The sequence below is a fragment of the Neophocaena asiaeorientalis genome, unplaced genomic scaffold (assembly GCF_003031525.2).
Source record: "Neophocaena asiaeorientalis asiaeorientalis breed wild unplaced genomic scaffold, Neophocaena_asiaeorientalis_V1.1 scaffold204, whole genome shotgun sequence".
NCBI lineage: Eukaryota > Metazoa > Chordata > Mammalia > Artiodactyla > Phocoenidae > Neophocaena > Neophocaena asiaeorientalis.
This window is the reverse complement of record NW_020173922.1, coordinates 924242-951708: the sequence shown is the minus strand read 5'-3', so window position 1 is coordinate 951708 and position 27467 is coordinate 924242. Positions and strand designations below refer to the sequence as shown.

The 27467-nt window shown below is 42.4% G+C and overlaps 1 protein-coding gene across 4 annotated transcripts in view; it reads left to right on the top strand.

Moving 5' to 3' along the window:
* The window catches only part of MACROH2A1 (macroH2A.1 histone), a 70418-nt gene that overhangs the window by 21669 nt on the left and 21282 nt on the right, over positions 1-27467 (top strand). For 2 of the 4 annotated variants that reach the window (XM_024752203.1, XM_024752205.1), the window contains exon 4: positions 21413-21520. In XM_024752203.1, the coding sequence (XP_024607971.1) occupies positions 21413-21520 (108 nt within the window). Of the gene's footprint in view, positions 1-21409; positions 21521-27467 lie in introns of all 4 variants that reach the window. The other 2 variants (XM_024752204.1, XM_024752202.1) reach the window with 1 other exon arrangement.

The window sequence follows — 27467 nt, the reverse complement described above, 5'->3', positions numbered from 1 at the left end:
GGCAGGCGGGGTCATGCGGGCTCCCCTTCCTACTGAGGGCTCATTCCCCTCTGGGGTGGGGGCCTGTGGAACAAATGGAGCTGGTGACAGAGGGCTAGTCCAGCTCAAGTGGCCAGAGTCTGGACGCAAGTTGGGGACTAGATTTCTGTAGGCAAGGGGGATGTGGGGAGGTGCTGGGGCAGATAGCCCCAGGCTGGAGGGACCTGGTGTCCACCCTTCCAGGAGATGCTCACGCCCGTGGGGTGGGACATGTATATACAGGAGCTTCCCTGTGCGAGCGACAGCAATCGAGTCCTGCCCAGAGCTGCCAGCTGCCCGCTTGCCCTTGACGTGCCCAGAACTGTCATTGTGTTGCCATGGCTGCATGTCCTCCTCCGAGCCTGTTCCAGCAGGGATGGTTCAGATGGTTAGCTCTCTGAAATGACCACCTTGTTAAGGAGGAAAATAGATGCGTTATTTGGGCGCTTCCTGCCAGACCCAGCTGGGATTGAGACTAGGTCGTAGGTGCTGATCTTTCTGTGGGGAGCGAAACCTTCTCATGAGTGTGACCTAATGTCTTCTAGGATGGGGCAGGCCAACTAATCCCAAGCCAGGATCTTTCTGGTCCACCCTCGGGAGGTCCACACCCGTGGCTGGTTGCATTCACCTGTCTGAGACTCCAGGGTAACTGGGACACATGGTTTCTGTTTCTTCCTCGCTGGGCCCTGCCTCTCATCTGTTGTCACAGACTCCAGGGCCAGCAGACTAGGAACAGCGCAGCTCTGTGTTTAATAAAATGGAATCTTAAGGCTGCTCCACCCTGCCTTGCCCTGGGGTGCCCCCTCAGGAGTCACCCTTCTGGCCTCTAGCCAGACTAAGAGGAAATTATCTCTGGCAGAAGGTGGCCTCCCTATTTTGGAAGACCCCCAGTAATATCCCCTTGGAAATGCCCTGCAAGGCCTAATGCAGTGTCAGTGTCAGGACATTCTTACTAGAGCCCAAAGCCCTCACCAGAGCGAGCTGGTGAGGACACCTTCCCAGAACAGGTCCAGGAGCAGTGACCCGGAGCCACATGCCAGCCCGCCCTCCCAGCATGTCCCCTCCTCTGAACCCATCCAGACATCAGGCAGGCCTTCACCACGTGGGGGGCACCTTCTGTGACCTCTCACCTCCCACCCACACTGTTCGAGGTGTAAGAGGCTGTATTTTTTGTACATCCTTCTGGGTGTGGACAAACACTTCCCTGAAAACGACAAAATCTAAATTCCTCTTGCCAACAGACACCCCCCACCCCACCCTACCCCACCAGGCTCTGAATCACTCCCCGCTCTTTGAGAGAGAAACCGGATACAGAAGAGTGTCCTGTAAGTTATTTCCAGACACTGTACTCCACCTTGCTCACAAGCCCTGGAGGAGGCTCAGGGCAGGCTGGGGATTTCACAGAGTGCACATTCCTGCTAACTATAAAATTAGCAGATTGAACTGTTTCTTTTTTCCCTTACAACATTTGCATTTGGGGGGAGCTGCAGGACAGGGAAGGCAGGGGAAAGTGCCTGTGTATCCCCCTTTAAATGTTAAAAAAGAAGATGAAGATGCCAAATCCATCATCTCTTGATTATGGGCCTCAGGGAGCTGGCTGCCCACAGAGCAGGGGGCCAGCAGGGGCAGAACTGTGGCACCTCTCCAACCTGAGTGTCTCTGGCAACCCTGGGTTGAACCTTGCTCCCTGTCACCCCCAGTCTTCTGGCATAGTTTTTGCCCCGTAACTTTCCGAACTTCCCAACTTCCCAAACACTATGAATGCTTTTTCTTTCTTTTTGGACTTGAAATATAGAGTGTGTGTGTGTGTGTGTGTGTGTGTGTGTGTGTCTTCTAGTAGCTATATTCGGAACTCAGTGTTTCTAATAACCATATGCCAATAATCACTTGAACACTCAACTTTTCCCTTGATTACAAAAGCAGGAAGTCTGTTATGGTGGTCTGTTTTTCTTCTACACAATAAAACACATTGTCTGCTTACTGTACCAGTATTTGGCTAACATTAAACCCTGGGGGAAGCTGAAATTGGAACCGTGAACAGCTAATTTTCAAAACATTTGTTTAATGTAAATTGTGGTGCCAGCTCCCAGAAACAGCGGAGAACCCTGCATCTCCAGGTTTAAGTGGAATGTTCTGAAAATAACCTTTCTAGAGACATGCAGACAAAGCCTTAGTAACATGCTAAAGCACTTGTAGTGAAAGGGAGTTGGTATTTTTCAAGTGTCAACACTTGAATTCCAAATCATAATTTTCCCCCCAATTCTATGTAATTGGAAGGTTTTGAAAGTCTCCAGTTGTGACAGCTGAGTCGGCCGTAGTGGAAACTGTTAGAGAAGGCGACAGAACCCACCAGGGGCTGGGCATCCGGGGCCCTGGCAGTGCCTTGGGGTTCCTCCTTCTACTTGGGTGGCCTCAGGCAAGTCTGTGCCTCAGTTTACCCCCCGCCGTGAAATGATGGGGTCCATCCCAGCCCTACAATTTACTGACTCTAGTGAATGTTTGCATAATGTCTTTGTGTAGGTAATATGTGTGAGAGTTTGGATGGTACAAAGAGTGTGCGGTAATAAAATCTCACTCAGTCCTCCCACTTCTCCCCAACGCAGTCTCTGGAATGAGTTTTCATGTACCCTTTCAGAAAGTCCAAGCACATGAAAAGCATACAGATGCATAAAGTCTTCCCCATCCTACTGGCCTTTCGAGTGTGTGTGTGTGTGTGTGTGTGTGTGTGTGTGTCTGTGTCGTGTTCCCCACTGTTTTTGCAGTGTGGTGTCAGTGGTTACTGGTGCCAGCTCATCTGGCTTTATATTCCAGTTCTGCCAGTTGCTGGCTGTGTGAGTTGGGGGAGTTACTTCATTCCTCTGTGTGTGTGTGTGTGTGTGTGTGTGTGTGTGTGTGTGTGTGTCGTGTTCCCCACTGTTTTTGCAGTGTGGTATCAGTGGTTACTGGTGCCAGCTCATCTGGCTTTATATTCCAGTTCTGCCAGTTGCTGGCTGTGTGAGTTGGGGGAGTTACTTCATTCCTCTGGTATCTCAATTTCCTCATCTGTAAAATGGAGGTATAACACAGGGTGGTTGGGAGGCTTAAAAGAGGATTCATGTGAAGTGCTTACAGCAGTGTCTGGCACACATGTCAGCTGCCGCTGTTACTCCCTTGGCAGTTCTTACTCATCTTGGCATGTGGAGCTGCTTTAGTCTCTCATGGTGTGACTCCAGTTACTGATACTGTAGGCAGGAGCAATGTACCCAGTTCTCTATGGATTGTTCCTCGTGTCCATTCTGACAAACAGTGCCGCAGTGACCATCACTGTGTGTGGGTCTCTGTGCGTAAGTGCAAGTGTATCTGTAGGAGAAAGTCCTCAAGGTGGACTTACTGAAGCAGAGAGTGTATTTTTTAACTCTGATGGCTGTTACTCCCGTATACTGCATATTATCCCATTAAGAAATTTCAAGAGTGGACTTATTTACACATTTGACACTGAGTTGTTGAAAGAAGATGCATCCATTCGATCCATACTTATCACATCTACATGTGCTTGTTCCCCTTCTTGGTAGTGAGGGTACAGCACCTTGGTGCTCAGGGAGCTCTGGTCTAGTGAGGGAGGTAGAGTCACTGCACAAGGCCGGGGGGCAAGTGGTGCTCCGACCACAATAAAGTGGAGTGATGGCATGGCAGTGTCGTCTTACATAGGTGCTCAGGGGAGGCTTCTCTGGTAAGGTAACACTCAAGGCATTTAAGTGATTGAGAGGAGAGAGCTCCTGGCATAGGGGGGAGCATGCCTGGCTCTTCCCAGAGAGAATGGGACAGGCCTTCATGTGGGGTCCCCAACGTTTCAGAGAAGCCTGGGGAATCTTCTCAAGATAAGGTTTTATTTATTTTTTTAATCTTACTTTTTTAAGAGGGACTTGGCTGGCCCCAAATGATTTTTTGTTTTGTTTAAATTTTATTTATCTTTTTGGCTGCGTTGGGTCTTTGTTGCTGTGCACAGGCTTTCTCTAGTTGTTGCGAGCGGGGGCTACTCTTTGTTGCGGTGTGTGGGCTTCTCATTGCGGTGGCTTCTCTTGTTGCGGAGCACGGGCTCTAGGGCACTTTGGGCTTCGGTAGTTGTGGCGTGTGGGTTCTAGGGCACTTGGGCTTCAGTACTTGTGGCTCGCGGGCTCTAGAGCGCAGGCTCAGTATTTGTGGCACACGGGCTTAGTTGCTCCGCGGCATGTGGGATCTTCCCGGACCAGGGCTCGAACCCGTATCCCCTGCATTGGCAGGCGGATTCTAACCCACTGCGCCACCAGGGAAGTCCAAAATAAGGTTTCAAAATGCATAAAATACCGAAGATTCAAAGGAAACCATTTATGCCTAAATCTTCAAGGTTAAGACCCCTGTCAGAATGCTCACCAAGAATCATAGGATAATCTTTAAGGTATCTCCAAGAAGGCAGTTTTTGCCAAAAGTTTTGATAAATAGTCATCTCACCTAGGATTTTTCAAATGTAAACCCGCTCTACCACCCCAGTTGAACTCCACCCCCATATGTGAATCACTCTTCCCCATCAAGAAGATACACTTGCTCCTCACTGCCTGGCAAAAAGCCCAAGATGATTTTGGGAGAGCGCCTCTTTCTTTTTGAGAAATATTTAAACTGCAAATGAGTGATTAATGTTCTGGTAAGGGGTGCCAAAAAAAGGGATTGGTTCTTTTGAGAAGCTGCCATCCTTGCAAAATTTTGCTGACTTTTTAATGAAATTTCCAGAGATTCAAACAGCAGAGCAAAGGAGACTAGGCGTAGGTAATCTTGGGATGATAATTTCACACAAGTCTTTTTGGACACTCAGTTCTACAGATTCTTAAATACGTCTCCCACTGACTCTGACCTTACAGGTTTTCTGCTGCTCAAAACAAAACTGGGTGTATGCACAATACATGGAGTTTTTGGATTTGTACAACAATATGAATTTCTAAAATGTCAATCTTTTTTTTTTTAACACCTTTATTGGAGTAAAGTTGCTTTACAATGGTGTATTCGTTTCTGCTTTATAGCAAAGTGAATCAGCTATACATATACATATATCCCCATATCTCCTCCCTTTTTCATCTCCCTCCCACCCTCCCTATCCCACCCCTCTAGGTGGTCACAAAGCACCGAGCTGATCTCCCTGTGCTATGCAGCTGCCAATCATTTTTTTAAACTCTCTATTGGAGTATAATTGCTTTCCACTGTTGTGTTAGCTTCTGCAGTACAACAAAATGAATCAGCTATAAGTATACATATATCCCCATATCCCCTCCCTCTTGAGCCTCCCTCCCACCCTCCCTACCCCACCCCTGTAGGTCATCACAGACCACAGAGTTAATCTCCTTGTGCTATGCAGCAGCTTCCCACTAGCCATCCATAAAGTGTCAATCATTTTGGAGATGGACAAAGTATTGCTTGCTGGCTTTTGTCCTCCCTGGGCCAGGTTGTGTAAAGAATCTACCATCTACTCTCACCATTTCATATAAGAAAGGGCATTTTAATACCAAGAAGTGAGGAAGGGACTTAATCGCAGACTACAGACCTTAGGAAAACTTAGGGCACAGTTGTTACGATTGGAATATAGTGACATCTCCCAAGGCAACTGTGTAGACCTGAAGCACCGTGTCACGGGCTGCACGCCTTGCAGGGAAGAGGCAGGTGTTGGTTGCCAGGTGGACAGACTGTGAGAACTGGGAAGGAGCAGCTGGTCTTGCACAGGGTTTGCCACTTTCTCTGCCTTGGCCATTTGTTTAGTCAGTTCTCCTGCCTTATCTCACTTTCCTGATGAGGAAGCTAAGTCTTAGGGAATGTGAGCCATGTACCTAAGGCTATGCAGCTAGTAGACCAGGGCTCAAATGCAGGACTTCAGAGTTCAGATATAGTGTTACTTGTGTGTCCTGTGACTATGGACCATGTCCCTAGGTAGAATCCCCTCTGGTCTGATGGTAGAGGGCTGCAAAGCCGCCCACTGCACAGTGAGTGGGGCAACGCCTTAAAAAACTTTTTTAAAATAACACATTCTGGCCTCTCATTAAATTTGTTTGTACATTCATGATATATATTCTGTTTATAATTTCCACCTCTTACCCTCTACAACGTTCTTTTTCTCGGTGTATTGAATTATAATTGACATAAAGCACTGTATACGTTTAAGGTGTACAGCATGATTTGACTTGCATGTATCATGAAATGATGACCACAATAAGGGTAGTTAATATCCATCATCTCACATACAGAAAAAAATGGTTTTTTCCTTGTGATGAAAACTCTTAGGACCTACTCTCAACAACTTTTCCTACGTATCATACAGCAGTGTTAACTATAGTCATTGTGTTGTACATGACATTCCCAGTACTTATTTATCTGATAACTGCAAGTTTGTACCTTTTGACCACTTTCCTCCAATCATCCCTCCTCCTCCAACCCTCTGCCTCTGGTAACCACAAATCTGATCTTTTTTCCTGTGAGTTTGGGTTTTTTTAAGATTCCACATATAAGAGGGATTATGTGGTATATGGTATTTTAATTTCTCTATCTGACTTATTTCACTTAGCATAGTGCTCTCAAGGTCCATCCATTTTGTCACAAATGGCAGAATTTCCTTCACTTTTATGGCTGATGAATGTTCCATTTTGTTTTATATAGGTGTGTGTGTCTGTGTGTGTGTGTGTACGTGTATCATATTTTCTGTATCCGTTCATCCATTGATGGACACTTAGGTTTTTTTCCATATTTCCATATCTTGGCTATTATAAATAATGCTGCAGTGAACATGGGGTGCATATATCCTTTTGAGTGAGTATTTTTGTTTCCTTTGGATGAATACCCAGAAGTGGAATTGCTGAATTATGTGGGAGTTCTCTTTTTAATTTTTTGAGGAGCCTCCAAAATGTTTTCCATAGTAGCTGCTCCGGTTTACGTTCCCACCAACAGTGTACCAAGGTTCTCTTTTCTCTACATCCTTGCCAACACTTGTTATTTCCTGTCATTTTGATAATAGCCATTCTAACAGGTGTGAGGTGCTGTATCATTGTAGTTTTGATTTGCATTTCCCTGATGATTAGCGATGTTGAGCACCTTTTCATGTACCAGTTGGCCATTTGTATGTCTTCTTTGGAAAAATGGTCTTGAGTTTTTTGCTCTTGAGTTGTCTGAGTTTGTATATATTTTGGATATTAACCCCTTGTCAGATAAATGATTCACAAATATTTTCTGCCATTCCATAGGTTGCCTTTTCACTTTGTTGATTGTTTCCTTTGTTGTGCAGAAACCTTTTAGTTTGATATAGTCCTACTTGTTTGTTTTTGTTTTTGTTGCCTTTTCTTTTGGTGTCAAATCCGAAGTCATTGCCAGTACTAATATCAAAGAGCTTACTGTCCGTTTTCCTCTAGGAGTTTTATGGTTTCAGCTCTTATGTTCAAGTTTTTAATCCATTTTGAGTTAATTTTTGTGTACAGTGTAAGATGTAAGTGGTGCAGTTTTATTCTTTTACATTGGCTGTCCAGTTTTCCCAACACTATTTATTGAAGACACTGTCCTTTCTCCATTGTATATTCTTGCCTCCTTTGTTGTAAATTAAGTGACCATATATGCCTGGGTTTATTTCTGGGCTTGCTGTTCTGTTCCATTGATCTTTGTGTCTGTTTTTATGCCAATACCATACTGTTTTCATGACTACAGCTTTGTTATGTAGTTTGAAATGAGGGAGCACGATGCCTTCAGATTTGTTCTTCTTTCTTGAGATTGCTTTGGATATGTGGGGGTCTTTTGTGGTTCCATACAAATTTTAAGATTGTTTATTCTATTTCTGTGAAAAATGCCATTGGAATTTTTTTTCACATTTTACTATTTTTTTAAATTGAAGTATAGTTGATTTACAGTGTTGTGTTAATTTGTACTGTACAGTAAGGTGATTCAGTTATACATATATATACTTTTTTATTAAGAGCACATTTTATTTTTTTAATTTTATTTTATATTGGAGTGTATTTGGTTTACAATGTTGTGTTAGTTTCAGGTGTACAGCAAAGTGATTTAGTTATACATATACATATGTCTATTCTTTTTCAGATTCTTTTCACATATAGGTTATTGCAGAGTATTGAGTAGTACCCTGTGCTCTACAGTAGATCCTTGTTGATTATCTGTTTTATATATAGTAGAGTGTATGTTAATCCCAAACTCCTAATTTATCCTTCCCCTCCCCCCTTCCCTTCTGGTAACCGTAAGTTTGTTTTCTAAGTCTGTGAGTCTGTTTCTGTTTTGAAAATAAGTTCATTTTTATTATTTTTTAAGATTCCATATACAAGTAATATCATATGATATTTGTCTTTCTCTGTCTGACTTCACTTAGTATGATAATCTCTAGGTCCATCTGTGTTGCTGCAAATGGCATTACTTCATTCTTTTCTATGGCTGAGTAATATTCCATTGTATATATGTACCACATCTTCTTTTTCCATTCCTCTGTTGATGGACATTTAGGTTGCTTCCATGTCTTGGCTATTGTAAATAGTGCTGCAATGAACATTGGGGTACATGTATCTTTTCAAAGGATGGTTTTCTCTGAATATATGCCCAGGAGTGGGATTGCTGGATCATACGATAGCTCTATTTTTAGTGTTTTGAGGAACCTCCATATTGTTCTCCATAGTGGCTGCACCAATTTACATTCCCGCCAACAGTGTAGGAGGGTTCCCTTTTCTTCACACCTCTTCAGCATTTATTGTTTGTAGACTTTTTGATGATGGCCGTTCTGACCGGTGTGAGGTGATACCTCATTGTAGTTTCAACTTGAATTTCCCTAATCATTAGAGAATCTTTCCATGTGCCTTTTGGCCATCTGTATGTCTTCTTTGGAGAAATGTCTGTTTAGATCTTCTGCCCATTTTTTGATTGGGTTGCGTGTATTTTTTTTGCTGTTGGGCTGCATGAGCTGTTTTGTATTTTGGAGATTAATCCCTTGTCTGTTGCATTGTTTGCAAATATTTTCTCCCATCCTGTGTGTTGTCTTTTTGTTTTGTTTATGGTTTCCTTTGCTGTGCAGAAGCTTTTAAGTTTAATTAGGTCCCATTTGTTTTTGTTTTCATTACTCTAGGAGGTGGATCAAAAAAGATATTGCTGCGATTTATGTCAAAGAGTGTTCTGCCTATGTTTTCCTCTAAGAGTTTTATACTGTCGTCTTTACATTTAGGTCTTTGATCCATTTTGAGTTTATTTTTGTGTATGCTGTTAGAGAATGTTCTAATTCATTCTCTTACCTGTAGCTGTCCAGTTTTCCCAGCACCAGTTATTGAAGAGATTGTCTTTTCTCCATTGTATATTCTTGCCTCCTTTGTTGTAGATTACTTGACCATAGGTGCGTGGGTTTATTTCTGGGCTTTCTGTCCTGTTCCATTGAGCTCTATTTTTGTTTTTGTGCCAGTACCATACTGTTTTGATGACTGTAGCTTTGTAGTATAGTCTGAAGTAAGGGAGCCTGATTCCTCCAGCTCCATTTTCCTTTCTCAGAATCACTTTGGCTATTTGGGGTCTTCGGTGTTTCCATACAAATTTTAAGATTTTTTTGTTCTAGATCTGCAAAAAAAATGCCATTGGTAATTTGATAGGGATTGCACTTAATTTGTAGATTGCCTTGGGTAGTACAGTCATTTTGATTCTTCCAATCCAAAAACATGTTATATCTTTCCATCTGTTTGTGTTGTCTTCGATTTTTTTCATCAGCATCTTATAGTTTTCAGAGTACAGGTCTTTTGCCTCCTTGAATTGGTTTATTCCTAGGTATTTTATTCTTTTTGATGTGATGGTAAGTGGGATTGTTTCTTTATTTTCTCTTTATGATCTTTTGTTAGTGTATAGGAATGCAGCAGATTTCTGTGTATTAATTTTGTATCCTGCAACTTGGTGGAATTCATTGATGAACTCTAGTAGTTTTCTGGTAGCATCTTTAGGATTCTCTATGTATAGTATCATGTCATCTGTAAACAGTGACAGTTTTACTTCTTCTTTTCCAATTTGGATTCCTTTTATTTCTTTTTCTTCTCTGATTGCCATGGCTAGGACTTCCAAAACTATGTTGAAGAAAAGTGGCGAGAGTGGACATCCTTGTCTTGTTTCTGATTTAGAAAAAATGTTTTCAGCTTTTCACCATTGACTCTGATGTTAGCTGTGGGTTTGACATATCGATGTATGGCCTTTATTATGTTGAGGTATGTTCCCTCTGTGCTCATTTTCTGGAGAGTTTTTATCATAAAAGGTGTTGAATTTTGTGAAAAGTTTTCTCTGCATCTATCGAGATGATCATATGGTTTTTATTCTTCAATTTGTTAATGTGGTGTATCACACTGATTGATATACAGATATTGAAAAATCCTCTCATCTCTGGGATAAATCCCACTTGATCGTGGTGTAAAGTCCTTTTAATGTACTGTTGGATTTGGTTTGCTGGTATTTGTTGAGGATTTTTGTATTCATCAGTGATATTGGCCTGTAATTTTCTTTTTTTGTGGTATCTTTGTCTGCTTTTAATATCAGGGTGACGGTGGCCTCATAGAATGAGTTGGGAGTGTTCCTTCCTCTGTAATTTTTTGGAAGAGTTTGAGAAGGATAGGTGTTAGCTCTTCTCTGAATGTTTGATAGAATTCGCCTGTGAAGCCATCTGGTCCTGGACTTTTTTTGTTGGGAGTTCTTTTGGGTTTTTTTGTTTTGTATTTTTGTTTTTGGCTGCACTGCAGCTTGCGGGATCTTAGTTCCTCAACCAGGGATTGAACCTCGGCCCTCGCAGTGAAAGCACTGATCCTAACCACTGGACCACCAGGGAATTCCCTGTTGGGAGTTTTAAAATCACAGTTTCAATTTCAGTGGTTTTGATTGGTCTGTTCGTATTTTCTATTTCTTCCTGGTTCAGTTTTGGAAGATTGTACCTTTCTAAGAATTTGTCCATTTCTTCCAGGTTGTCCATTTTTTTGGCATATAGTTGCTTGTAGGTAGTCACTTATGATTCTTTGTATTTCTGTGGTGTTAATAGTAACTTCTCTTTTTTCATTTCTAATTTTATTGATTTGAGCCCTCTCCCTTTTTTTCTTGATGAGTCTGGCTAAAGGTTTATCAATTTTGTTTATCTTTTCAAAGAACCAGCTTTTAGTTTCATTGATCTTTTCTATTGTTTTCTTTGTCTCTATTTAATTTTTTTCTGCTCTGATCTTTGTGATTTCTTTCCTTATACTAATGTTGGGTTTTGTTTGTTCTCTTTCTAGTTGCTTTAGGCATAAGGTTAGTTTGTTTGAGATTTTTCTTGTTTCCTGAGGTAAGATTGTATTGCTATGAACTTACCTCTTAGAACTGCTTTCGCTGCATCCCATAGGTTTTGGATTGTCATGCTTTCATTTTCATTTGTTTCTAGCTATTTTTTGGTTTCCTCTTTGATATCTTCAGTGATCCATTGGTTGTTTAGTAGCATATTGTTTAGCCTCCACGTAGTTGTGTTTTTTGTTTTTTTTCCCTTGTAGTTGATTTCTAATCTCATAGCATTGTGGTCAGAAAAGAGGCTTGATATGATTTCAGTTTTCTTAAATTTACCAAGGCTTGATTTGTGGCCCAAGATGTGATCTATCCTGGAGAATGTTCCATGTGCACTTGAGAAGAAAGTGAATTCTGGTGCTTTTGGATGGAATGCTCTATATATATCAGTTAAGTCCATCTGGTTTAATGTGTCATTTGAGGCCTGTGTTTCCTTATTGATTTTCTGTCTGGATGATCTGTTCAAAGATGTAAGTCAGGTGTTAAAATCCCCCCATATTATTGTGTTACTGTCGATTTCTCCTTTTATGGCTGTTAGTGTTTGCCTTATATATTGAGGTGCTCCTATATTTGGTGCATATATATTTACAATTGTTATATCTTTTTGAATTGATCCCTTGATTATTATGTAATATCCTTCTTTGTCTCTTTGTAACATTCTTGTAAAATCTATTTTGGGGACTTCCCTGGTTGTCCAGTGGTTAAGACTCCACACTTCTAATGCAGGGTGGCACAGCGTTCGATCCCTGGTCGGGAAACTGAGATCCCACATGCTATGCAGCGTAGCCAAAAAAAAAAAAAATTAAAGTCTAATTTGTCTGATATGAGTATTGCTACTCCAGCTTTCTTTTGATTCCATTTGCATGGGATACCTTTTTCCATCCCCTCACTTTCAGTCTGTGTCCCTAGATCTGAAGTGGGTCCGTTGTAGCCAGCATATATACAGGTCTTGTTTTTGTATCCATTAAGGCAGTCTGTGTCTTTTGTTTGGAGTATTTAATCCATTTACATTTAAGGCAATTATCGATATGTACGTTCTTATTGCCATTTTGTTAATTGTCTTGGGATTGTTTTTGTAGGTTTTTTTCTTCCTTTCCTCTTTTGTTCTCTTCTTGTGTAATTTGGTGACTATCTTTAGTGTTGTGTTTGGATTGCTTTCCCTTGTGTGTGTATGTAACTACTGTAGATTCTTGGTTTGTGGTTCCCATGAGATTTTGATATAGCAGTCTGTATATGTAGAAGATTGTTTTAAGTTGCTGGTCTCTCAGTTTCAAATGCATTTCCTGTATCCTGCATTTGTACTCTCTTCTTGTGTGTGGATGATTTCCTACCTTTACTGTGTGTTTGCCTTTACTGGTGAGCTTTCGCATTCGTACTTTTCTTGATTCTAGTTTGGGCTTTTATCTTCTGCCTAGAGAAGTTCCTTTAGCATTCGTTGTAAAGCTGGCTTGGTGCCACTGAATTCTGTTAGGTCTTGCTTATCTGTAAAGCTTTTGATTTCTCCATCGAGTCTGAACAAGAGCCTTGCTGGGTACAGTATTCTTGGTTATATACTTTTCCTTTTCATATACTTTAAATATATTGTGCCACTTCCTTCTGACCTGCAAAGTTTCTGCTGAAAAATCAGCTGATAACCTTACGGGGATTCCCTTGTATGTTATTTGTTGCTTTTCCCTTGTTGCTTTTAATATTTTTTCTTTGTCTTTAATTTTTGTCACTTTGACTAATATGTGTCTCAGCATGTTCCTTCTTGGGTTTATCCTGTCTGGGAGTCTCTGCACTTCCTGGACCTGAGTGAGTGTTTCCTTTCTCGTGTTAGGGAAGTTTTTGGCTATAATCTCTTCAAATATTTTCTCAGGCCATTTTTCTCTCTTCTCCTTCTGGGACCCCTCTAATGCAAATGTTGGTGCATTTAATGTTGTCCCAGAGGTCTCTTAAACTGTTCTCATTTCTTTACGTTATTTTTTCTTTGTTCTGCGGCAATGCTTTCCACCATTCGGTCTTCCAGCTCCTTATTTCTTCTTCTGGTCCTGCTGGATGCAGGACCGTAGCTCCTCTTGTTTCTGGTGTCTGCCCTCTGGTGGGTGAGGTTGGTCCTGGACTTGTGCAGGCTTCCTGGTGTGAGGGACTGGTGCCTGCCCTCTGGTGGGTGGAGCTGGGTTGAGTTTCTCTGCTGGGCAGGACTGTGTCAGTGGGTGTGTTTAGAGGTGGCTGTGAGCTCAGCACAGCTTTAGGCAGCCTGTCTGCTGATAGTGGGGCTGTGTTCCTATCCTGCTGGTTGTTTGGCCTGAGGTGTACTAGCACTAGAGCCTGTAGGCTGTTGGGTAGGGCCAGGTCTTGATGCCAAAATGGTGACCTCTGGGAGAGCTCACACCAATCAGTATTCTCTGGGACCTCTGGCATCAGTGTCCTTGCCCCTCCACTGAGTCACAGCCAACCCTCGCCTCCTTAGGAGACTCTCCAAGACTCGTAGGTAGGTCCAGCTGAGGCTCATGTGGAGTTACTGCTGTGCTGGGTTCCAGTGTATGTGAAACCTTGTGTGCATCCTCTAAGAGCAGAGTCTCTGTTTCTCCCAGTTATGTAGAGCCCCTGCACTTAAGCTCCATTGGCCTTCAAAGCCAAATGCTCTGATGGTTCCTCCTTCTTCTGATGCCAGACCACCAGACTTGGGAGCCTGACGTGGGGCTCAGAACTCTCACTCCTGTGGGAGAACATCTGTGACATAATTATTTTCCAGTTTGTGGGTAAGCCACCCGCTGGGTATGGGATTCAATGATGTCATGAAAACGCCCCTCCTACCATCTCGTGGTGGCTTCTTCTTTGTCTTTGAAAATATCTTTTTTGGTAGGCTCTAGTTTTTTTTGTCGATGGTTGTTCAGCAGTTACTTGCGATTTTGGTGTTTTCATGAGAGGAGGTGCGCTCAGGTCCTTCTCTTCTGCTGTCTTGGCTGGGAATCTCTTGCCATTGGAATTTGATTAGGGATTGCATTGGATCTGTAGATTGCTTTGGGTAGTATGGACATTTTAACAGTATTAATTCTTCCAGTCCTTGAGCATAGAATATCTTTCCATTTATTTGTGTGTTTAATTTCTTTCATCAGTGCCTTACGGTTTTCACCATGCAGGACTTCCACCTCCTTGGTTAAATATAATCCTTGGTATTTTATTCCTTTTAATGTGGTTGTAAATTGTTTTCTTAATTTCTCTTTATGATAGCTCATTATTAGTGTATGGAAACACCACAGAAATCTGTGTAATGATTTTGTGTCCTACAACTTTACTGAATTCATTTTTTCTAACAATTTTTTTAGTGGAGTTTTTAGAGTTTTCTGTGTATAATATGTCATGTTCAAATAGTGACAGTTTTACTTCTTTCTGATTTGGATGCCATTTCTTTTTCTTGCCTAATTGCTGTGGCTAGAGGAAAAGAGGAAAAATAAATTTTAAAAACCTTCAGACAAGTGAAAATGGAAATATAACTTACCAAAACTTATGACATGCACCAAAAGCAGTTCTAAGAGGCAAATTTATAACAATAAATGCCTACATCAAAAAAAATTTTTAAATCTCAAATAAAAAAACATAACCTGAAGGAACTAGAAAAAGAACAAATGAAGCCCAAAGTTGGCAGAAGGAAGGAAATAACAAAGGCCAGAGAAGAAATGAATGAAATAGAGATTAAAAGAACAATAGAAAAGGTAAATGAAACTAACAGATAAACTAAAGATAAGTAATCTTTCCTATTGGTTGTTCAGTAACATGTTGTTTAATTTTCATATATTTGTGATTTTTCTAGTTTCCTTCTTGTAATTGATTTCTAGTTTCATACCACTGTGGTCAGAAAAGATACTTGACATGATTTCTTACATTTATTAGCGCTTGTTTTGTGGCCTATCATGTGGTCTATCCTGGAAAATGTTATATGTGTACTTGAGAGGAATGTGTATCCTGTTGATTTGGGTGGAATATGCTGTGTATATTTTTTAAATCCATCTGGTTTAACATGTCATTTAAGGCCAGTGTTTTCTTATTGATTTTCTGTAAGGAAGATCTGTCCATGGATGAAAGTGGGATATTAATGTCCCCTGTTATTATTGTGTTGCTGTCTTTTTCTCTTTTAGGTCTGTTAATATTTGCTTTATATATTTATTTGCTCCTGTGTTGGGTGCATAAATATTTACAAATATTATATCCTCTTGTTGGATTGACTCCTTTATGATTATGTAATGACATTCATTGTCATTGCAGTCATTGTTTTAAAGTCTGTTTTGTCTGATATAAGTATAGCTACCTCAGCTTTCTTTTGGTTTTTATTGGCATGGAAAATGTTCTTCCATCCCTTTACTTTCAGTCTGTGTATATCCCTACATCTGAAGCGTGTCTCATGTAGGCAGCATATAGATGGGTGTTGTGTACTTATCCATTCAGTGTCTTTTGATTGGAGAATTTAGTGCGTTTACATTTAAAGTAACTATTGATAGGTATGCACTTATTCCCATTTTGTTCACTGTTTTTTGGCTGTTTTGTATTGGGTTGGCCAAAAGGTTGACTTGGTTTTTTCCATAATATGGCTCTAGTAGCACTTAGTTGTCTTTAACTTCATTTGAAAAAAATTTTGTTAGATTGTATTGTGACAGCTGTCATATCAGCATGCTTTTTTTTTTTTTTTTTTTGCGGTACGCGGGCCTCTCACTGCTGTGGCCTCTCCCATTGCGGAGCACAGGCTCCGGATGCACAGGCTCAGCGGCCATGGCTCACGGGCCCAGCCACTCCGCGGCATGTGGGATCTTCCCAGACCAGGGCACGAACCCGTGTCCCCTGCATCGGCAGGCGGACTCTCAACCACTGCGCCACCAGGGAAGCCCCAGCATGTATTTTATAAAAGACCTCAAAATTGGTGAATTTTTGTGTAGCCTTTTTAATACTGAAGATGGCATATTATGCTTTATTATTTCAAGAAAGGTAAAAATGCAACTGAAACACAAAACAAAGATTTGTGCAGTGTATGGAGACGGTGCTGTGACTGATCAAATGTGTCAAAAGTGGTTTGCGAAGTTTTCGTGCTGGAGATTTCTCCCTGGACGAGGCTCCACGGTCGGGTAGACCTGTTGAAGTTGATAGCAATCAAATCGAGACGTTAATTGGGAAAAATCAACATTATACCACACTGGAGATAACTGCATACTCAAAATATCCAAATCAAGCATTGAAAATCATTTGCACTAGCTTGGTTATGTGAATCACTTTGATGTTTGGGTTCCACATAAGGTAGGCAAAAAGAAACCTTCTTGACCATATTTCCCCATGTGATTCTCTACTTAAACGTAATGAAAACGTTCCGTTTTGAAAACAAATTGTGATGGTTGATGAAAAGTGGATACTGCATAATAATGTGGAACAGAGGAGATCATGGGGCAAGCGAAATGAACCACCACCAACCCACCAAAGGTCAGTCTTCATCCAGAGAAGGTGGTGTTGTGTATATGGTGGGATTGGAAGGGAGTCCTCTACTATGAGCTCCTTCTGGAAAACCAGACGATTAATTCCAGCAAGTACTGCTCCCAGTTAGACCAACTGAAAGTATCACTCCATGAAAAGCATCCAGAATTAGTCATCAGAAAACTCATAATCTTCCATCAGGATAACGCAAGACCGCATACTTATTTGATGACTGGGCAAGAACTGTTACAGCTTGGCTGGGAACTTCTGATTCATCCGCCATATTCACCAGACATTGCACCTTCAGATTTCCATTTATTTCAGTCTTTACAAAAATCTCTTAATGGAAAAAATTTCAGTTCCCTGGAAGACTGTAAAAGGCACCTGGAACAGTTCTTTGCTCAAAAAGATAAAAAGTTTTGGTAAGATGGAATTATGAAGTTGCCTGAACAATGGCAGAAGGTAGTGGAACAAAAGGCTGAATACGTTGTTCAATAAAGTTCTTGGTGAAAATGAAAAATGTGTCTTTTATTTTTACTTAAAAGCCGAAGGCACTTTTTGGCCAATCCAATAGTTTCTGTTCCTTTCTTCTTTTCTTGCTCTCTTCCTTTGTGATTTGATGATTTTCTTTAGTGGTACACTTACATTCCTTTCTCTTTTGTGTATATACTATAGGCTTTTGCTTTGTGTTTATCATGAGGCTTATATATAACAACTTATAACAGTCTATTTAAAATTGGTAACACGTTTGATCCCATTTGAAAGCTCTATATTTTCACTCTTCTCTCCATGTTTTATGTTTTTGACATCACATTTTACACCTCTTTATCTTGTGTATAGTCCTTAATTAATTATTGTAGTTACAGTTATTTTTAGTACTTTTGTCTTTTAACCTTTATACTAGCTTTATAAGTGATTAATCTACCACCTTTATATTTACCTTTATCAGTGACAAAGGTACTTGTACTTTTCATATGTTTTCCTGTTACTAATTAGTGCCCTTTCTTTTGAGCTTAAAAGAAGTCCCTTTATTATTTCTTTTAAGGCCAGTTTAGTGGTGATGAACTCCTTTAGCTTTTGCTTGTCTGGAGAACTCTTTCTGTATTCTTCACTTCTGAAGGACAGTTTTGCCCGGTAGAGTATTCTTGGTGGGAAGTTTTTTTTACTCTTAGCATTTAGAAAAATCATGCCACTCTCTTCTGGCCTGCAAAATTTTTGCTGAAAAATCTGCTGATAGTCTTATGGGCTTTTTGTGTGTGTGTCACAGGTTTTCTCTTGCTGTTTAAAGATTCTCTCCTTGTCTTTAGCTTTTGCCACTTTAATTATAATGTGTCTTGGCATGGTTTTGTTTGCGTTCATCTTATTTGGGACTCTCAGCTTCCTGGCAGGATTATCTTCCTTTTTATGGCTAAATAATATTCCATTGTGTGTGTGTGTGTGTGTGTGTGTGTGTGTGTGTGTGTATCACATTTTCTTTATTCATTTGTTGATGGGCACTTAGGTTGTTTCCATGTCTGGGCTATTGTAAATAATGCTGCTATGAACATGGGGATGCAGATATCTCTTCAATATAGTGTTTTCATTTCCTTTGTATATATTTCCGGAAGTGGAATTGCTGGAGCACATGGTAGTTCTATTTTTTATTTTTTGAGGAACCTCTATACTGTTTTTCCATAGTGGCTGAACCAATTTACAATGTGGGGCAACAGCTTTAATGCAGGTAACCATATGCAAATGAATCATTGCTGAAAATTATCAGTATTAATTATCACAGGTTAGGCTTTATAACCTGGCTGCGTAGGCAGCTGCTGACTTGTATCAGGGGCTCAGGGAGCCTTTCAGGTCCCCTCCTCCCAGTAAAACCAGCTCCAATTCCCAGATGCTTGAAATTCTATCATTTAGGGCTTTCTGACCTCTTCAAATCCAAGTATCCTTGGGCAGAAGCACTAAATATTTATCTACTTAGCAACTGCATTTCATTCCCAAGCATTTGCTGAGCACCTCGTGTATGAATGGTGTTCACTGCGTAGAGTAGTGGCTTTAAAACTTTTTTGCTTGCATACTTCCTAAAGCAGTTTTGAAGATCTTCATAGCTCATACATCTAAAATTTGACAGCTAAACTTCTCATAATAAATTTAAATATCTACTACAAAGGGTATAATTTTGATATATAATACATATTGAAATTTAAAAAGAAAACTCTCATCATTTAAATGTATCCAAAAAAATCTACTTACTGTGATGATTTGATATACCACAAAATACACAAACAGGCTCTTTTTTAACAGTTGGAAAATTTATATAACTTTACTCCTTTGAGCCCTTATTTTCCTTTCACTTGCCCCACAAATTTTTATCCTAATGTAACACTTTTTTTTTGCTTGTAGTATGTTAGTGATTTGTGCAACAAAAATAATGTACGTAAATTTAAATTCATTTTGAAAAATTTTCTTGTGATCATAAAAGCACTAAATATTATGGTTTCCACAGGATTGGATAGTTATCACATTTATTAATAATACACAGTTGATCAAACTGAAATACTTGACACATTTTAATTTTAACTATTAAGGAGGAAGTAAAATGTTTTTGGAACTGTATCATGTCGTGGAATGCATGGAGATAGTTTTTTCAGTTAACTCAAGTACCCTAAGATGAATGTTGCTCATTGTAAAAATGAGTCATCATCCTATATTTTATTTATAGGTATAAGTGCCTGGGAAATCTTGTTCACAAAAGTAATTAAATGGGACTGGAAAGGATTTTGTTATAGCAACATCACTCAATCCTCTGAACCCTTTCTGAGTTACATGCCAACAATCACATAGTAATCTGTCATCAATTTGTTTTAATAAATGTTTTAGTTTAGAATGGTTTTAGATTTACAGAAGTTACAAGGCCTGTATAGAGAGTTCCTGAATATCCCTCACCCAGTTTCCCTGTTGTTAACATCTTCCATAACCCTGGTACATTCATCACAACTAAGAAACCCGCATTGGTACGTTACTGTTAACTAAACTCCATCAATCTGTTCTTTAATGGTCTATCAGCTGATAACTCAATTTGGTATTTATTCAGTTTTGTTGAAAGCACAGAATTAGAAACATCTGACTTGTGAAAGGATTTGTCATCCCGTCTTTGCTTTTCTTATTTCCTGGAAAGTATATCAAAAAGGCTTTACTAAGACTTACCATGTAATTGTTGATTATACCTGTCAAATCTGATACACTTGAAGTGTTAGGAAAACCAAAATAGTGATAATTTTACTATATCTTTGCTAATACCATGTTTCTTGTTAAAATGCTTTCTGTCTTAGCATTTATATCAAAATCTTCGAGCATCAAATTTAGCTCATTCAATTAATGGAAAATGTTCCAGATTAGCCACATAACCTAAATGCCAAAGCAGTCCTTATTGTTAAAGCACTTAGTAAAATTAGACCTTATTTTTCAGTGTAAGTAAAAATATTAATACGTTAATGAATTTGAGTATTAAAAGGGAAAATAGATAGGGCGCGGGCCTTGCCCTGAGTTTTCTGTCCAGATCCTTCCTTCAGGAAGCCATGGCCACTTATATTTTATAATATTTCTCACCCCGTACTTGGTTGATTTGCTCCCACTGGACCATCCTCAGGAGTAATGTCCTTTTTGATAATAATTGGGGGAAGGAAAAAGTACCTAAACAAAAATTGCTATTGTGCCCACTTTTCTCACTCAACAATATATCTGAATGCAAAAAATCCCTAAATGAGCCAAAATATCCGTTTCTAATACAAGCCTCATCCTTGACAGAAATAAAAGACTGAGAAAGACATGTATCCCTACTTGAAGGGTGGTGCTAATATTCACTCTTGGGAACTGGGAGAGATGGTTGTGAAGGGAGACCCAGCATGACACCTTGATTGCAAGCGTAGATCACTCTCAGGGCAGACCCACTTCAGGAAGAAGTACATTACGCAGCAGAGGATCTGGAAAGTAATCACACCTCTCGACACAACATACCTTTGCAAGGCTCTTGGAAACCCCAGAGGACGTATACTTCAGTCTGAACGATGCTGGAAAGAGGCCCAAGAGCCTGCCAAGATCCATGCTCACCGCAGGGGGGTGGGGCATCTCAAGGGGACAGATAGGCTTACCAACAGCCCCCATACGGATCCTTCTCCAGGGCAGGTCTTAATGAAAGAGGGTGGGAGAGTCTTGCCTCCTGGGCTCGGAGGGTTGGAGGGTGATGATCCTTGGTCTGAGTTTTGGCTCTTTGAGAACTAAGGATCCAGAGCAGTTTGGTTTTTGCCCGCAGACGTGAATACTGTACAGGCATCTAGAAAGTGAAGACCCTGAATTAAGAGACATTTACTTGGTCTAAAGTTATGCAAGTGGTTCTGTTCTAAATTATCACTGTGAAGTTTTGCCTTTAGGTAGCTCTTTTTTTAAGATTATAAAGGTGATGAAAATACAGTTTAGCACTCTTTACTCTTGGACTTCAAAATAAGCCTGCAGCCCCCACTTTGAAAAATGCTGAGAACTAGTAGTGGTTTAGTTTCCTGTTTTCTCTTGAGTATTATGGGCATTCACCTGCCTGTTAGAAAAGCCCAGATTCACGTGGTCTCCATCTGTGCAGGCCTCATACTGACTCTTCTGTTTGTGCAAGAAGAAGCAGGGAGAAGTCAGCAAGGCAGCCAGCGCTGACAGCACGACCGAGGGCACACCCGCCGATGGCTTCACTGTGCTCTCCACCAAGAGCCTCTTCCTCGGCCAGAAGGTAGGCAAACGCGGGCCCCGGTCTGCTCGCAGGCCCTGGGACAGGTGGGTGCCTCCACCAGCAGGAAGGCTGACTGAGGACCACTCCTGGCCTCATGGGCTGGAGGAGAGAGTGGGGCCTGGGGCGGCTTTAGGAGAGGACTCAGGGAGGGCTGGACAGGGTGCTGAGGGGAGACTGGCAGGTGGGGAGAGGAGATGGTGGTAAGGAAGAGGGACAGCAGCTCCTGTGGGGGTCGGGACACCCTGGGCTTAGTCTGTGGAAGGAGCTGTGTATATGGGATGACCTGGTCATCCTGTAGTCCTGCCCAGAAAAGCAGCTGGAAGTCAAAACTGGGTCCTAGAAAGGGAAAGATCTAGCAGGCAGTCCAGGTGTTCCGGTGGGCACGGAAGGTGGAACCTTGATCCAGGGGGCGGGATTGTTGCTAGACACACTGTGCCACCTGAGGACTCCTCAAGCCAGTCGTTTGTTCGTTTTAACCGTGGGCAATATGTTTTCAGCCGCCCCAGTGATGCAAATTTGCCAGGACGCCATGGTTTTGTAACAAATGATTCACTTTTGTTGAAAATAAAAATGATGCAAAGGCTTTTAAGACCTGAGAATGAGAGTTCATATTTCTCTGTTAACGCCAAAAAAGGGGGTGGAGAGAGAGTGGGAATTACTTTTCTGAATTTTTTTTATCCTACATTAAAAAAAAATTAAAAGCATGGATTTGAGCTTCCATGTAAATCGCATTTAGTTTGCATGTGGTGAACAACTTGGTTCTGAAGCTGCATCATTTTTAAAACCTCACTGTCAGTTTTCTTTGGCATCTCAGTGACACAGTCCTGCTCACGTCATTGCAAGTGCTCCTTCTCCCCCTCCCTCTTCCTGTCGCTAATTGCACTCAGGCTCCCATGATGCAATTCCTGTGGTGGACTCTGTGTTCCAGCAAATAACCATTACAGTGTACATTTTATAACCATTATCTGTATTTTGTATGCATTTTTCAAAGGAAAAAATAAGCAGCACTATCTGTCATCTTAAGGTCTGGGGCTTTGAAAGTTTTTGTTTAAAATATTTTTTATTTATAAAATTTCAGCTCAGCAGTGAAGGCAACCACCTGGGTTTACTTTCACACCCTTTAACCTGTCCTTTGGGTAATATATGGAAAGTTAATGTGACCTGTCATCCAAATTGCTTTGGTTTGAACTAAAGTGCAAAAAAGCTCTGCGATTTAGGACTAGCTCCAGTGTGCTTCAGATCCCTAATGCTGACGATTAGAGCCAGGACTTGGAAACCTGTTAAGCAGGTAGAACAGTTCAGTGCCTGGGTCCACCATCTCCCTCACTCCTTCCCGTACCCCACTCTCGCGTGCCCTGACCCTGGCCTCTCCCTTCCCTGTGTTCTTCTTGCTCTCTCCTGCTGGTTACCCCAAAGCCAGCATCAAGTCAGAACTCCTCACACCCCCTTGCTGGATTTCCGGAATAGCCATACAAATGTCCATGTACAAATGGAGATGCCCTTCTTGCCCTTCTTGGCCTTGGGATCAGGGCCTTGTCTGCTGCATACGAGCCCTGGAAGGGAAGGGAGGCAACAAAGACTGCAGACACATTGCTAGCTCCTCTGCAACCAAGCAGTGCCGTCTCCTCCATTTTGGGTACAGCCTGGTCTCAGGCCTCAGGACCAGGCACCACAGGCAGGAGAGTACCAGAAAGTGCAAATCCAGCTAATACTGACTATACTCCACTCACGGTCGGGGAGGGAGAGTCCAAAAAGCTATAGAGAAGCACTGATACTCTATATTACAGGCATGTTATCTAATATTATTTAGGAAATAGAGGAAAATGGAAGATGGAGGCTTGACAGCAAAACTAATGTGGCTTTTTGATATCTTGACTTTTGGAGGGAGAGCCTGAAGGGACTGGTTGAACTGGAGCCCAGTGTAACATGGTCAGCTGTGAGAGAAGGGGCTGAGTGCAGAGCCAGAAAGTACACCTGCCTTCTTTCCCGTATCACACAGTCCGGTGTGAGTGGTGAGAACAGAACCCCAAACTACCACAAGGCGGCCCTTTGCTTCCAGCTTAATGACCCAGGACACACACATCCAGGATGAGCTACCCCCAAATCCAGCCCTGCAGGTGCCCTTTAGCAGGGTAAACTGTGTCTCCCCAAAAGTGGTGTCACAGAATAAAGCATCATCTCAAGTCAGCCTGGGCACCCTGTTAGAAGCTAGTGTCCTAACAACACTTTCTGGAACCCTGTGCCCTGCAGCATGACAGGGAATAAGTATTCATAGTTGAGAGCGTTATTTTGAAGCAGGACTTTCTGGCCCTTTATAAATAGTTTTTACTGTTGAGTGAAAGTCATGGCATTTAGTGCAAAAGGGGCCAGAGTGGTCAAACTGACACATAGGGATTTTTACACAAAGCACATTTTAAAATGTCATTATTACAGACATTAATTTTGACTTGGATTTTAGGAAGTGTTTCAGAAAGGGTACTTTACAATGGTGACTGTATGGTGCTCTGTGTTCTATGAGTCTTACTTTCCACCTGTGACAGTGAAACCAATGCTGGAATAATGCAAAGCAAGCTGAGGTCAGAAAGGTGATACTGTGCTCGCTACAGCCCTGAAAGGCACAGTTGCTAAGCTACTTGCAGGAGAAGCTGGCCCAGGGCTTAGGAGCCTGGGATCCAATTGTTGTTGATGGTAATGTATCTCACATACTGACGTCTCAGGAGTAACCGCCCTCATTGCTCTCTGATTTTACCCAGTATTCACACACATTGTTGAATTGTTTTCAAAAGGGAAACAGTGCTGTGAATCTGAATCGACTAAATGTGTTTGCTTTGTGGTTCAGTGGAGATTCTCAGCTTCTTCTCAAGATTTAAAAAGCTTAATGTCCAAAAAAAGTACTTCCAATGTGTATTTCTATAAATCTGTGTCAGTGGTAGTAAGCGACGTAGGCTTCCTTGGAAGAGTCAGTATTATTAGAAGCAGTTGGGAAAGCAATGTCAGGAGGGCATGCGCGTGTGCCTCCCCAACTATCAGGATTGCAGCCACAGCCCTGTGGGCCGCTAGAGGCAGGGGTAGGTACCATGGGTTTTCTTCCTCAGATCCAGACACCCTAGTCCCGGGGGCTGGGGAACAGTAAAGAGAGGGAGTTCTTGTTTTTGAAGCAGGAATGAGGAGGAAAGGCCCCCCACCCTCTTCCACCCTATGGCTGACGACTGGCTTCTGAGACAGTTTAGGACGCTGATGAAGCCATGCTTCTGGGCCTCCAGCAGTGCGCACAGGGGTCCTGGTCTTTGTGTGGCACATTCTAGCCTGAAACCCACCAGATGCCACCTCCAGGCCTGAGGCCTCTGGGGGAATTCAGGCTGGAGATGCGTGCAGGCTGGCAGCATAGCACAGAGGAAGGAGTCCCTCCACCCCAGAGGCCAGGGCAGGAATGGGCCCTGGAGCAGGCCGCAGGGAACACATGGTGATCCATGAGGAAGATCTGTTTCCAAACAGTTCTGTGGAAGACCTCACCTCTCCATCCTCCTTAGTTAAAGTGGACCCTGGGGACAGGAAAAGCGTTGCATTTTATGTGGTGGGCACAGGGAAAGGAGTCTTCCTTGTCCATTGTGAGGGAATGAGAGATACGAACAGGCTAGTCTGGACAGTGACAGGCTAGACTTAACAGGTCACTCAGATAATCTTTAGAAATCACGTTTATTTCCTAAAATTGAATTTCTGATCACATATGTAAAAAAAAAAAAAAAAGGATTGTACTATTTCCCATAGCCAAGGAGGTCATGTCAAGGCAGCCCAGATGTCCATCCGGTAGCCCCAAGCCACCAGCTCCTTCCTTATCATGGGCAGGCTGCCTCCCGACCTGCTCTCAGTGGTGGGTGCCGTCCTCCCTTCCAGGATAGCCAGGTTAGCTCTGAGCCACCTCAGGTCCCAGCCAGGCCAAGGGCCCGGTTCCTGAGCTCTGGCCTTTCCGTTAGCTCTGCTTTCGGGGAAAGCGGTTTGTTCACTTCATCTTAAAGTTGTGTCTGGATGTTTGACATTCAGTTCCAGCTCTGTTTGTGGGCCTACAGAAACCCGAGCACTGTCTTAGGTATTGGATGGCCCTTGGGCAGGAGGCAGCCTGCACTCTGCCTTCAAGGAGCTTGTAGCCTAACGAGTTCACATCAGGAGTAGACGACAAGGGTTAACTGGGCATAACCCCTTGAGGGGAGACTGGGTGCTATAGACATCAGAGGCTGGCTCCAGCAGAGCCCACTGACATGAGCATCATCAGGTCCCCGTGGTGGAAGAGATCTTGAAGGACACTTAGCTCAGTCCCCTTCCCCCAGCCCTGCAGCCAAGTGGGACCCCCCCTTCTGCTCTATAACTGGCACTCTCTCCAGTGGCCAGCAATCTTCACAGATACTTTAAATTCACCATTCTGTGGTTTAAAACTTAGTTTTCCATCTTTCCCAATGTTAAGACAAGGAAGTAGTTACCTTGTTCATATTCTGAAATCATTAATGACCCTCTTCCCTCCCAGAAAATCAGACTAAACTTGGGAATTTTCACAGTTGCCCAGAAATCTGATTTCCCAGCCCACAAATACCCCTGCTCTGCCATGTGCTTCAGACAGCTGTGGGCCCCTTTGGCTAAGAGGCCCAGGTGAATTTGACCCTGGGTGGGCTTAGCGGGGCCTGGGACCTCCTAGGACTGGGCATCTATCCTGGGCCTGCCAGGCCTGTTGGTGTGTGTCCTCAGCACAGTGAGATCCTTTTCAGGCATGTGTATACGTGGCCTCTGCTTATCCTTCTCCTGTCCAGGGGAGCTTCTGTTCTTGTTTCATGACCAGATGATCAGATCACTGCTGGCTTCTGCCCCCTGGGCCAGCCTGCCCAAGCCAAGATGATTGCCCATCTGTCTTTCCAAAGTGCCTGAAGCAATTTGTCCTCTCCCCTCCCCATTCCGCTCCCAAACACACAAACACAGACCGCCCCCCTCCCCCAAGCACATGCTTTATAGTCCTCTATAATTGTACATTTTTAATGGCAATACTGTTTTGTGGCTCAGCCCCTCACCTTGAGGACTTCTGCTGAGCCTGGTACCCAGCAGAGCATGATGTGGGTGAGAGTGAAACTGCACTTGGTTAGCTGGGGCTTCTCCATTGCTGGTGGCAGTGGCTCCCTGATGTGCAGGATTCAGTGCTTCCAAGAGCGGGGCTGCTTCTGCTCAGAGGGAAGGTGGTAAGCCCTGAGTCAGCTGGGAATTCTGTTTGCAACCGCTCCCTCGCTTCAGCAAGGCCACAAAGCCCCGCACTTTCCCCCAGAAAGCCCTAAAGAGCAGGGGGGGTGCTCCCCAGGCAGAGGCAGAGGCAGTCTACCAGGGTCTCCCTGGCTAGTTGAATCAGAGCCCATGGCAGGAGCTGATTTTCCGGTGAGACATTTCTGAATACAAATCCAGAAGTGTGTATACAATTAGAAAAAAATATTATGAAGTTTAAAGATTTAAACATGTATGGTTTTTAAACAAACAGAAAAGGAATCTCCTAGATGTCTTTAAAGTGTAGTCATTCATAACACGAAGTGAAGTGTTCTTTTCCCTTTTTTCTCCTTTCCCTTCCTCCCCCAACCATCTCCTGCTGCTTCACACAGTGTAGGTTTTTATTTTTGGTGGAGAGCAGGGAGTACTGGCTTAATTTGAGTTTTTATAAACAGCATTTGCTTGAAGTCATATGCAGTACTTACATGATACCATAATCAAACCCTTCACCCTTGTCCTGAACCCTAAACCTTCACTTGCCTTACTCTGAGACCCCGACCCCGCCCCCCATTGTGTGCCCATCCACACCCCTTCCCCCTGAACCAACACCATTAGCACCCTCTCCCTGATGCTGTCTCTTCTGTGCCTCTGTCCTGGCACCAGGACCTGTGCTCTGAGAGCTTCACTGTGTGAGGGCACCCCAGTGGGCTTC